The sequence below is a fragment of the Danio rerio genome, chromosome 17, assembly GCF_049306965.1.
Source record: "Danio rerio strain Tuebingen ecotype United States chromosome 17, GRCz12tu, whole genome shotgun sequence".
NCBI classification, from domain to species: domain Eukaryota; kingdom Metazoa; phylum Chordata; class Actinopteri; order Cypriniformes; family Danionidae; genus Danio; species Danio rerio.
In genome coordinates this window covers 32,380,514-32,394,685 of record NC_133192.1, presented here as the reverse complement: position 1 = coordinate 32,394,685, position 14,172 = coordinate 32,380,514, and the positions used below count along the sequence as shown (strand labels likewise).

The following is a 14,172-nucleotide window of genomic DNA, read 5'->3' as shown; positions in this document are numbered from 1 at the left end:
ATTTATTCAGGTGATTCGATAAAAACTTTTTATGAATAATTCAATTAGTCAGTTATTAAAGAGATTCATTTAAAAATGCAGATTCATCCATTAATGAAACTGGTTAAGTGCAGTCATAGAGTTATTAATTCAAGAGATTCATTCAAAATGCTGATTCATTCAGTTGTGAAACTAGTGAAGCCGTTATGTGTGAGTCACTGAATCATTCATTCAAGACAATCGTTCAGAAATGATGATTCATCTACTGATGAAGTTAAGTATTTATGAGTGAGTCACTGAATCATTTATTTAATTGATTCATTCAAAAATGCTAATAAACACAGCATTAAAACTAGTCATGTCTACTATAGGTGCATGAATCATTGAATCCTTCATTCAAATGAACTTTTAAAAATAATTCATTTAAATGAAATATTTGACTTTAACAGTTAACATTTGATCAGAATCTCTGGTAAACGGCACAGTAATTTTTGTTAGTTGTAATTTCAGAATTTTGATTTAAAAAGAAATGCTATGATTGTCAGTTTATTCAGACCTTATTACACGTTGTGTTATTTTTGAAGTAGGGTGGTTTTTAAAATACAGTATTATATATGTATAAGTTAGATGGATATGAGCATTTGAAAAGTTTGATGACAGGAAGAATGTCACCGATGCAGATATATAAGTGCATTTCCCACTCTTCCAGGTCGTTATAAACTACTCCATTGTAAAGGGTCTGAAATATAACCAGGCCACACCAACGTTCCACCAATGGCGTGATGCAAGGCAAGTTTACGGGCTGAACTTTGCCAGCAAAGAGGAGGCCACCACCTTCTCCACTGCCATGCTGTTTGCGCTCAATGTCCTGGGCTCTCAAGATGCAGGTAATTTTTACATAAACCCGTTTTTTTCCTACCACTGTGTCTCACGCATTACTGTTATGTAGAGTTATTTGGATCATTTCGGTTTATTATCATTTTTAGAGACTTGCTTGACATGATTTTTAAATATAAAGTCATTGCAAGTCTTTTGGATTTCATGGCTAGCAGGATTTTGGATTGAAAACATGCATTAAATTGATTAAAAGTGACAGTAAAGACAATAAAGATATTTACACAATATTACAATATTAACAAAGATGGTAACACTTTACAATATGGGTCCAGTGCTTAATTTAAAATGGATCTTGCCGGATCCTGTTCCGGAAATGTCAGATATTCGTGTTTTGCGTTCCTGTATTTATTCTAACTAATGGCACGGGCTAAATATTATTTGTATTTTCAAAATGCCCAAGAGACAGTCAAGCATATATTATTTTTTTTTAAAACCACGAGTAAATCTGATAATGAGCCTGATCGAAAGCACGCCCCTGGATCAGAATAGCAGGAGACGGAAGCAAAGCAAGTCAAGTCAGCCAGAAAACATGATGGAAGAGATAACTGGGGGCTCTTCTTGAATATTAGACAGAGTGAGTCATTTTCGCTTGGCACATAATAGTGAAGTGACGTGAATAGTGATGTTTCATGCGATGTATGTTTGTAGGCACATATTTATTTATTTTTTAACAGTGTTTGACCCATAACGCTGTATTGCACAAAATAATTAAATATCATATAATATGCTTTTTTCGATATAACGACTAAGTAAAGTCATGTTCCGGGAAATATGAAATTGTATGGCAGACATCAGTCATGGTAACTTTTGTTTCCTGGTTTTGTTCTGGAAATTATTCATTTAAAAATCAAGCACCGTATGGGTCACATAGTTAATGTTAGTTGATGTACTTACTAACATGAACGGAAAAATGAACAATACTTTTATTACAGTATTTATTAAACTTTGTTAATGTTAGTTAATGAAAATACATTAATGATTATTTGTAAGTGTATTTGTTAAAGTTCATTAATGTGTATTTGTTAATTGTTTATCAATATTTATTTTTTGTTCATGTTAACTAAGAGTGCATTAATAAATGCATTAGCAAATGTTGAACTATAATTAATAGATGCTGTACAACATTTTTCATTGTTGTTTCCTGTTAGTAAATACATTAAATAACATTACCTACTGTATTTTTCCTGTATTGTAAAGTGTCACCAGAAAGGTTTCTAATTTATTAAAAAGTAATTAATTAATTTAGTAATCCTGATAAAACCATCACAGTTTTAGCAAAATAGTATGTAGCCCAAAAGTTTTCATTATTGTTAATAATCAATTATTTTTCTGCAAATCGTGAGATTAGAATGAATTCTTAATATATAAAATTTGTTTAAAAAAATAATAATAAAAATACTATTTATTTACTGTATATATATATATACATATATATATATATATATATATATATATATATATATATATATATATATATATATATATATATATATATATATATATATATATATATATATATATATATATATATATACTGTGTATATTAGAAATGAGTTATTAAAATTATTATGTTTAGAAATGTTAAGAAATCTCTCCATTTATATATATATAAAAAGATATATATAATATTTAAGATATATATATATAATATATAAATATATAAGAAATATATATATATATTTCTGCATTAGTCTAAACATCTTCCTTTGTGTTTAACAAAAGAAACTCATATGAGCTTGAAAACACTTGAAGCTGAGCAAACAGTGTGTAAATGTACATTTTTTTAGTGAACTATCCATTTAAACCACATTCCTTTCACTAAATTTTATAATGTATGCCCAAATATCACACCGCTACATTAAAGAATTAATATCAGATGGACATATTAAATTGACTGATTTAGGTTTATTTGTACTGAGCTTTTCACAATAATTAATCTTTCTAAGAAGATTTACAAATGTTGCACATAATTGCATTAAAATAAGAATCAGAAAAGTGAATGTTATTAGGTACCATAACATAGTGACAAACAGTTAGATTTACACCCAAATTACAATTAAATATTCCAAATAAACTATCTGCATATAAATACAAAGCAGCCAGCATTTAAAGTCCATCAAACCTTTCAGCTAACACCTGTTCTTGTCTTAGGACAATTCTGAAAAACATTTTTGATCCACTTGACTATTGTACACAAACTCATAGTCAGATTCAGAAAATGTTGTTGTTTAGGTCTGTTTAAGGCCCTCAAGTGTACTATAACTCTTATTTAAGAACAGCACTCGAGCCTCTCTGGTTTCAGCCTGCTGCTACTTATAAGACGTATGTGGAGGGGGGCTTGTCTGCCATTGGTGCTCAGCCTTGGTTAAAATACCCATGGAGCCAAACAGTCTCAGTGTTTCTGGCTTTCCGGGGTGGGCATATTAGACATGTTGTTAGAAGTGGAGCATGCAGAAAAGAAGAGAGAAGCTACTGTTTACCTGCCTGAAGTCAAAAACTCTTGACTGTTATTACCGCTTCCCACCTGCTAGAGGAGCTCAAAGTGCACCATTGTAGATATCTGAGGCTAGATTTGCTGGCATCTGAGCAGGGCGCGGAGCGATGCTTGGGCCGGAGTTTTCCCCAGGGCCGAACCGCAGGATCAGTTCTACAGTAATAAAGCTCAGCAGTGAGTATTGTTTATGGGAAGTGTGTTAATAATGGGTTGCGAAGGCTAGGATGGGCTGCCGTAGTGGGGTTTTGATGGAGGATGTGGTTGTGGAAGCTGAGCAGTGGCTTTTGGCGGGGTGCCGGTCAGTAGCTCGTGACGAGGTGTGTTGTGTGCGGGTTTGGGAGGTCGAGTGTGTTTGCTGGGACTATTTCTGATGAGTTATCATTAGTGCTCGGCTGATTTGGGTTGTTTGTTTGGTTGCCACATTTATTTTAACATATCATGATGTTAACATTGATATTTTGATTTAATACTGAGTTTTGATTTACAGTTGGCATCAACTTATTTTGTAATGTGTAAAAATGTCGATTTTTACAGTACCAATGTTACATGTTATATGTTTTTTTGTATTATTAACAACAAAAGCATATTATAGCATAATTATACAGTTGAAGTCAAAATTAGTCACTCTAAATTATTAGCCGCCCTGTTTATTTTTTTCCCCAATTTATGTTTAACGGAAGGAAGATTTTTTTCAGCAGTAAAGAAAATAGTTTTAAAAACTTATTTCTAATAGCTGATTCATTTTATCTTTGCCATGATGACAGTATATAATATTTGACTAGATATTATTCAAGACACTTTTACACATCTTTAAGTGACATTTAAAGGCTTAACTAGATTAATTAGGTTAACTAGGCAGGTTAGGGTAATTAGATGAGATATTGTATAATAATGGTTTATTTTGTAGACTATCGAAAAAAATATAGCTTAAAGGGAGTAATAATTTTGACTTTAAAATTTTTTAAACTCCTTTTATTCTTGCCAAAATAAAACAAATAAGACTTTCTCCAGATGAAAAAATATTATCAGACATACTGTGAAAATGTCCTTTCTCTGTTAAACATCATTTGGGAAATATTTAAAAAAGAAAGAAAATCAAAAGGGCGGCTAATAATTCTGACTTCAACTGTGTGCAACTAGTTCAAAACAAAACTGTTTCCTAACTTACTTTACACAAAGTATGTTGTTAATATTGTTTAAATAAAATCATATAAATTCAGATTTTATGATCGTTCATTTATTTTTTGCATACAATTCAGATTAGAATATAAAACATTTTCTGGTTCAAAACAATAATCAAATTTAGCCACATCAAGCTAAAATATAATATTATTATAATACTAATAATAATAATAATAATGGCGGTGCAGTGGTAAAGTATGTAGTGCTATCACCTCACAGCAAGAAGGTCGCTGGTTTGAGCGGAGTTTGCATGTTCTCCCTGCGTTTGCGTGGGTTTCCTCCGGGTGCTCTGGTTTCCCCCACAGTCCAAAGACATGCAGTACTGGTGAATTGGGTAGGCTAAATTGTGTGTGTGTGTGTGTGTGTGTGTGTGTGTGTGTGTGTGTGTGTGTGTGTGTGTGTGTGTGTGTGTGTATGTGTGTGTGTGTGTGTGTGAATGTTTCCCAAAGATGGGTTGCAGCTGGAAGGGTATCCGCTACGTAAAAAAACGTGCTGGATAAGTTGGCGGTTCCTTCCTCTGTGGTACCCCTGGATTAATAAAATGACAATAAAATGAATGAATAATAATAATAACAAGAAAAATAAACAAAAATATTAATAATGTTATTTAAAATACTAAAAATATATATAATATAATTTAATGAATTGCCCTGCTATTATATGGATGTGCACACAAAACAAAGAGTTCTAAAGTAAAAATAATAAATACAAAAAATCAGTTGTCATTTCTGTGTGGAGTTTGCATGTTCTCCCCGTGTTTGCGTGGGTTTCCTCCGGGTGCTCCGGTTTCCCCTACTAGTCTAAAGACATGCATATAGGTGAATTGAATAAGCTAAATTGGCTGTAAGTGTTTTCCAGTGTTGGGTTGCAGCTGGAAGGGCATCCGCTGTGTAAAAAACATGTGCTGAATAAGTTGGTGGTTTATTCTGCTGTGGCGACCCCTTATTAATAAAGGGACTAAGTGAAATGAAAATAAATAATATTATTAATTTAAATAAAAAAAAGAGATTACAATCCATAATAATCACATAAAGTTAAATTGTTAAATTAAATATAAAATAATAAAGCAATTCTTGTTTTTACTAAGTTATTTTAGTAATTATGGGCGACACAGTGGTTCAGGGTTTAGCATTGTTGCCTCAAAGCAAGAAGGACACTGGTTTGAATCCCGGCTGCACCAGTTGCCATTGCTGTAGGGAATTTGCATCTTCTCCCTGTGTCCATGTGTCCTCCAGGTGCTCTGGTTTCCCCACAGTCCAAAGACATGCACTATACAGGAGGTGATTTGAATAAACTAAATTGGCCATAGTGTATGAGTGTGATGAGTGTGTAAAGGTATTCCACAGTATTGGGTTGCATTCCGCTTTGGTGACCCCTGTTGAATAAAGAGACTAAGGAAGGAAAATGAATGAATGAATTTTATTAATTATGAATCAGGGCTTATTTTTATTATTTGGAATTTTGACAACATGAACATAACATTTAATAGCAATAAACCGACAATATCTTAAATAAAACAAAGTTAAGATATTGTCAGTTTATTGCTAAATAATTTTGTTATTGGTACTTAAATGCTTTTTTTATCATTTGCATTTGCAATAATAAAAATTTTTGACTGTTGATAAATATTGTTTAAAGCAAAAACAATTCTCAGCATTGGCTAAAATTTTAAATCATTGAACAAAAATGTTTCTTATAACAAATAATAATGTAAGGATGTTTATTCAGTGCAGTTAAAATGCAAGTGGAAGAACATTAGTAAAATATTATTTACAATATAGTTTGCTACACAACTGAATTTGAGGAAGGATACTTACATTTGCTACATCATTATGATTAATTAAACTTATGAAGTGATTTAATGCTTAGTGCTTTAGAATATTAAATGTATGCAGCAGACAAAACAAACAAAAAAATAAATACAGTTCAATTCAATTCAGTTTATTTGTATAGCGCTTTTACAATGTAGATTGTGTCAAAGCAGCTTCACATAAATGGTCATAGTAACTGGAACAGTGTGGTCCAGGTTTTAGTGTTTAAGTTCAGTTCAGTTCAGTTTAGCTCAGTTCAGTGTGATATAATTATTACTGAGAGTTCAAACACTGAAGAGCAAATTCATCTATGCGTAGCTCTGCCAATCCTGAACCATGCAAGACAGTGGCGACAGCGGAGAGGGAAAAAAAACTTCACCTGATGGAGTGAAGAAAAAAACCTTGAGAGAACCAGACTCAGTTGGGCACGACCATTTTAATTTCTCCGCTGGCCAAAAGTCTTGTGCAGAGCTTCATTCGCCGTGGTTGAGGCTGGTAACAGCAAACAAACAATAGTTATAATTAACAATTGGTATTTTAAAGAGCAGGTTTACCTGATCAAACCTTTAAATTTAGGTTAAACTTGTGTTTTTGTCCCAAGTCAATATTAGCATTAAAAAATACATTACAGATAATATGTATTAATTATATTATGCAACATTGTATTATAAGGAGAAAATGTCAGAGTTTATTAACTAGATGACCAGCGGCTACATCACCCAATCAGATTATATCTGTGTTTCCACTTGTTATCTCAGTGGACATCATCATTTCTGCTCACTGATCATCAGGGTATGTGTACGTGGTCCAAAGGGACTCGACTGCTGCACGCAAACACCAAAAGATAAAGTATGTGCGTCATAAACCACTGCAAATATTGACAATATATTTAATCTCCAAAGATTTCCTCAGAAAGTAATCTTAAGATTTGCTCAGCATTTCTCTTCCAAGCTTTTGCCCATATTTCACAGTCACATCCAGTGCTCTGGATTTTACTCTCGAGAGACTTTTAAAACTAAGAATCCATTAAGTTTATTCAGCATCAGTCACATCAGCCTTTTTAATACACTCCAAATGCAGCCATTTATCATCATGTTAATCTAATAAATCATATTACACTGCCTTAACCTGCAGTAGAGATATAATATCATATGTTTTGTATGCTTTCTGGAAACACACTGACACTGCAGAGTTTAAATGAGATGAAGAATTATAGTTGAACCCAAAGAACACAGAATTATGTTTTTTTAAATAAATATTTCACACACTTCTCATTAGCCAAGCTGCTCGATAATGCAGTTTCTTACTTCTGCAATCGTGAAAATAACATTTATGCATTACTCAGAAAATGCTTAGATGGTATTGGAGTAATGGTTGATGGAGTGCAAGTGGACATTTATCTTTTTGTATAATGAATATACATAGATTTTGTCCCCACAAACAGTCTTTAGTTACTGAAGATCAGTGTTTCCCAACCCTGTTCTTGAAGGCACACCAACTGTACACATTTTCAACCTCTTCCTAATCAAACATACCTGAAGCAACTCATCAGAACATTAGAAGAGACTACAAAATTTGAAATGAGTGGTTCAGATAAGGGAGACATCCAAAATATGTACTGTTGGTGTGCCTCCAGGAACAGAGTTGGGAAACACTGCTGTAGATCATAAGATGTTTTGTAGTGCTGATGGAGTCTCATGAAATGAAAACTTTTATTAAAATATAGTATATATTTATTATCTGTTTTAATAGAAATGAGCTTGATATTTATGCTTTTGGAGTGTTTGCTGATAACCAGTGTTATCTCATTTACACTTTTAAAAATAAAGGCTCTAAATTGACATTTGCAGGGGCTAGGGCTGCACAATATATGTTAAAATTATCATCATCACGATAATAGTATGATAAATTAAAATTACATTATAAAAGTTTGCACTTAGATATTGCTTGATAATAATAGCAGGTTTGGCATGCAAGATCAGGTAGTTCTAGTGAGCTCCCCCTGGTAAAGGAGGAAAGGGGGAGATAGGGTGGATGGGGGTGTCTACAGAAAATGAAGATAAGGGAATAGTTTTAGCCAGGCAACTTATAGTGAGTTTGGATCTGATTAGCTGATCCAATTGGTCATCTGATTGGCTAACTAATAATTGTAGATGAGAGACCAGCTGTGATCAATCATATCACATGCTCCTCTCTAAATTAGTTTGTAAACACTTATTTTATGGATTTGTTGTTTATCTAAATTTGGCCAATCAGATCTGTGCTGAAGTATTTGCATAAAGTAATCTAATTGGCTGACGCTTCAGTTGGCACTTAAAAAGTTGAGAAATTCCCAACTTTTGCAGCAAGCAAAGCTGCTGAAGCTGCGCTGATGGACCCACAATTTAATTCAGCAATGCTTGCCAGCAGCCATGCAAAGTGAATGGGAAGTGTTGACGCCAGGCCCGGATTGGCTAATCGGGAGGACCGGGAGAATTCCCGGTGGGCCGGTCCGTTTTTTGGCCGCGAGGGCCGGTGTCCCTAGCTCCAGAATCTGTTTCTCTCTGCAGTCACACTTTTTTAATTAATTAATTTATTTACTTGACCACAGTCTTCTTATTCATTATTTTACTGCAGCTCTGCTCTTTTTATCTATTTTCTCGCAGCCTCGTGAGCAAGATGCAGCCTGCAGGTTATTGATGATATAACTCAGATGTGTCACTTCTTAATGTACAGCTGTTGTGGTCCAGTGGTTTGCACGTTAGGTTCTGACGTCGCCGACTCGGGTTTGATCCTCGTCTGAGTAATTTATTTTTTTCATTTTTATTATTAAGACATATAATACTGTTAGGGTTGTTGAACATTTGAAGTTCTAAAGCAGCTGTTTTCTCCAAAAAATAAAAAAGACGTGATAGTGTAATTAGAAACTGAATTGGAAATGACCTTATTTTAATATAGTCAGTCGTGAACTGAGGTGGGCTGGTCTGAGGCTTGAAACTCCAGGGCTGAAAAGGAGTCCCACTCCGGCCCTGGTTGACGCTGATGTGTGAATGGGGCGTAATAGGACCTTAATACTGAGACTACTTTAAATGGCCATAGTAGTCATTCTGACCATTTGCTTAAGACTGAATTGAATTTTTGTCCTTGTCAATTTTACACTGAAATCTTCTATTGAGATTTTAGAATTAAGCTTTAAATGTCTGCCATCATATTTTATGAAGAGTTTTTTTTTGTAATATTGCCTAAATTTTTGTAGTTTCTAAATTTCCCAGAAGATGCGTATCTCACTTTGTCCAGCAAGCAGGTTTTTTCAACACTGTAAAAATGTTGTTTTGATAGTTTGAAAGACATGTCTGAAAGTTATGTTTTTGTTAGCAGAAAGTTGCTAGGTGACAGAGGCATGCATATTCAGAGGCATGGGAATAAGCAATGGATGCTGAAAATACATGCAGTAAATTAGAGCGTAGTGGCCATTCAAGGTGAAAATAGACATAATCCTTTTTTGTTTTGTAATGTTAAAAAAATAGCAATGTTAAAATGAAATGTAGGAAATATCAGGGTACTGTAGTTATATTGGTTTTATTTTAAAAAAGTAATTAAATTCCAAAAATTAAAAGTGGTCAAAATGACACCCTCCGTAGTTCTAGTGTTAATGGGGCTTATTTATAAGAACTAAATGTCTGCAAGTGTGACCTTCAACAAAAAAACAACTGGAGGATAGTGTGAAGCAGTGTTTTTATTGTGTTTTGTTTGTTTCATTGTAATAGAGATAGAACTAATCTAAAAAGATAAGAAAGTATAAGTCTGAAAAGTATAATTCTCTAGAAATAAGGTATAAGTTGAAAGATAAAAAAGCGAGACTGCATCACTTCTGACCATTTATAGGGCTACAATATATCATCAAAGCTATTCCACTGTTTATTCCACTAGACAAATTATTGCACTTACATTAGCTTTTTCAATGTGTATGCATTGTAACACTGTTGGTGTTTTTATATGACATGCAAATGACTATTTATTTAATACTTGCATTACTGCAGTTCCTGTTGTGATGGGTTAGATCCTGCTTTAAAGTTGGAGCTGATTTAGTAGCTAATATAGTTCCCCAAAATGGTGAATCATTAACTGAAATTGTTCCCAGTTCCTGTGACGTGATTCACGTGAAGATGGCAAATACACTTCTCCCAGTCGTTCTATTGTAAAAATTGTGAAAGCCATTTATGTGTCTTTGAAGAACCATCATTGGTTCTTTTAAGAATTATTCAACAAAAAGAATCTTCAGGGAAACAACAATTGCCCTTCTTTGGCAACAAAACTAATAAAAAATCAAACAAGCGTATGGGATCTTCAGATTTAAAAGTTTGTTTGTTATATAATTTAACCTATTTAAGCTTTTTTGTAGTGATCTATGTTTGTCATGTTTCTTTTCAATATTTGAAGTTTTAGTATTTATATTTAGGGGTGTAATGGTAAACATATACTCATGTCTAAAATGTCCAGTATGGGTTTTTCATTTCAGTATGCATTACTATGTAGTTTTAGCTATCAAACATTCTTAATCTTTTACTTCTTCCAACATTAAACATTTAATGTAAGTTTTTTAGGCTGCGCTAGACATTTTACAGAACATTTCATGTTTAATACTATCAATAAGCTTTTTGTGTTGTTACGTTTGATAAACAAATACAGTTTGTTTTATCAGTAAATTCAAACAATAAATACTTTTTTTATACTTTTATTATATTCATGTATGTTTACTATATACTTTTTGATGAAAATTTACAATTAAAAAAACAAACCATTTGATACAAGGCGGCATGGATCCGTACTTTCATGTTGTGATGCCAAATTCTGACCCTATTATCTGCATATCGCTGCAGAAATCGAGACTCATCAGACTAGGCAACATTTTTTATTCTTCTATTGTCCAGTTTTGGTGAGCCTGTGGGAATTGTAGCCTCACAATTGAATTGGGGATTGTTTCCTGTTCTTAGCTGACAGAAGTGCCACCAGGTGGGATTTTCTGCTGCTGTAGCCCATCTGCCTCAAGATTTGATGTGTTCATGTGCTCTTCTGCACACCTCGGTTGTAACAAGTGGTTATTTGAGTTACTGTTGCCGTTCTGTCAGCTCGAACCAGTCTGGCCATTCTCCTCTGACCTTTGGCATCAACAAGGCATTTGCGCCCACAGAACTGCCACTCACTGGATATTTTCTCTTTTCAGATCGTTTGCTGTAGACCCTAGAGATGGTTGTGCGTGAAAATCTCAGTAGATCAGTTTCTGAAATACTCAGATCATCTGGCACCAACAACCATCAATGTCACTTAAATCACCTTTCTTCCCCATTCTGATGCTCGGTTTGAACTGCAGCAAATCGTCTTGACCATGCTGCAATGTGATTGGCTAATTAGAAATTTCCGTTAACAAGCAGGTGTACCTAATAAAGTGGCCGATGAGTGTATATTTTAGGCAAACTATAAATACAATTGAAGTTATTTAAAGGCAGAGCTATACTTTGTATAATAAACCATTTTTTTGTTGTTGTTTTGTTACGCAATTTTATCAACCAAGTAGAATATTTATGTTCAGCTTTCCCCCAGCTATACCAACCCATAACTTTACAGTTTAATCCGAACCATTTTTGTGATCTGAACCATTGTTTTTGTGTGCCATTAAACCTCTAGTTATGTCAGATGTGGTATAAAGTTTATCAGTGATTTAGGATGAGGTGATATGTGACCATCTGCTGCAGACAGGACCTCAGGTGAATTGCATATTTGGGAAAATGTGAAAAGCAGCTTCACATGAACAATGTACTTATTTCTGTGGATGTTCAGATTTTGATTGTGTTTTCCCTCGTAGATGTAAAAACAGCATGCACACTAGCTTTTCAGCTTTGTATGTATGCATAATTTCATTACATTGAGAGTTATGACAGGGATATTTTTGTACTCTCATTAAAATGTGGATCTCGCAATAATTTGAATGATGCTTTTGGATATGATGCATGCTTCAGTGAGCTTCGACTCCTATAATCACCTTAAGGACATGGATCATTTCATCATTAAATGTGAAAGCCGAGTCCCACCTGTCGTTTGCTTCCTCTCAAGCTTGTTTAGACTCAGACTGAGCCTGCTGACAAGTGCTGGTGTAAAGGTCTCATTTATCATTCTCTTTTACTCAGCCTGTAAGAACCATTGAAAGAAACCGCATACGTCACTCTCTGGCTTATTAATCATGCAGTACTGTATTTACTGTTTGTTATATAATAGGTATTCCTTCAGTGCACTGGAGGAGTTTGTTTTGTTGATGATCAATAAGGCTGCCCTGAGGTTTAAATAATGTAATATGGAAAACACAAACTGCTGCTTTTACTAGTTTGGTTACTTCCGTTAGTCATTTTTATCGCTTAATGTTCTTTTAAGAGTTCACACTTAGCTGATGATTGATAATAAAGCTAGTTTGGCGTGCTGTCCCGGGAGAGAGCCCTGAGCTTTTAGAATCCTCGAGCCCTGGGCTCCCTCCCGTTGCAAGGCGAGAGGGGAGTTTGAGCTCAGGTAGATCTCGATGACTCCCCCTCTTCCTTATTGTAGCTAAGTGTCAGATATGGATGCTGAAAGGTGTACTCAGAGTTTAGCTAAAATATTGTGGATTAATTGTTTAGAGTGATTGTTTTAAACTGTGGGAGGAAACCGGAGGACCTGGGGAAAACCCACGCGACCACAGGGAGAACGAGCAAACTCCGCAGAGAAATGCCGCCTGGTTTGGAAAGGAATTAAACCAGGGGCATTCTTGCTGTGAGGCAACAGCGCTAATCGCTGGCCACCGTGACGCCCGTTTGAAAGGACGAAAAGTAGGGTTGGGTGGGGGGTTTTCTTCAAGACGAATATATTGAGATCAGTAAAGTCTGGTTATTTATAGTGAGTTAAGGATCGTCCGATAGGATAATCAGTCATTAGCTAAAGTTGGAACAGCTGTGAACAATCATAAGCACGTGATCCTCTCGACATTTGTTTATAAATAAACTTTTCTTATTCTCTCCTAGATGGCTGATGGTTGTTTTTTCATTGTTGAAGTGAAGATTTTGAGTGTTGGATTAATGCTGAGATTGCATTGAGACCATGTTTAATGCTAAATCCCTGATGATATTTAGGAGACAGCTGAAAATTCTTCTGTGGGCACTTTCTTTAATCCCTTTCTAGTTTAGCTTGTGTTTTTAAAGATGATTTTGTTTTTGCTGATGGCTGAATGTGTATTTATTTGTGATTATCATTACAGTAACACAACCAAAATTTTCAAGTCCATTCATAATAAGACAAATCACTTTATAGTCCGCATGAAATGGAAAATGCTGAGAGATTTATTTCAGTATGTTCTTTCAACGGAGACAGAATATTGAGTAGGGGCGGGGCTTTCTTTTTGCTTATCCTTACCTCACAGAAGCTAATGGTAAAAAGGGTGTAGTTAAGAATATTGTTGCTGAAGATTATGTTTGTTTGTTTTTTTCGCTGCTGTTTTGTCATCTGCAGCTTTAAATACTTGAGAATTGACTGATGAATTCGGTTGTTTATCATTATCACCTGAAAAAATAGTAGAGTTTGTTTACATAAAAATGAACTGATGTAAAATGGATGAGTTATGATGTTTTTAAGAGTTTTTATGTTAGTTTCACATACAAGTTCTCCCGTTCACATGGATCGGATGAAAATGACTCTGTTTATAAATGTTTATATAATTAATGTTTTCACTTGTGCTTTAAAATTATTTTCAAAATGCCATTATTGTGTAAATGAACTGCTATAATCCAACATTATATTATATTTTGTAAT

At 34.2% G+C, this 14,172-nt stretch overlaps 1 protein-coding gene across 14 annotated transcripts in view; it reads left to right on the top strand.

Annotated features, from left to right (window-relative positions):
• evla (Enah/Vasp-like a) overlaps window positions 1-14,172 on the top strand; it is a 76,586-nt gene that overhangs the window by 45,121 nt on the left and 17,293 nt on the right. For 10 of the 14 annotated variants that reach the window (XM_068214440.2, XM_073927465.1, XM_005158795.6 and 7 more), the window contains 1 exon segment: window positions 689-866. In XM_068214440.2, the coding sequence (XP_068070541.1) occupies window positions 689-866 (178 nt within the window). 14 annotated transcript variants of the gene reach the window in all.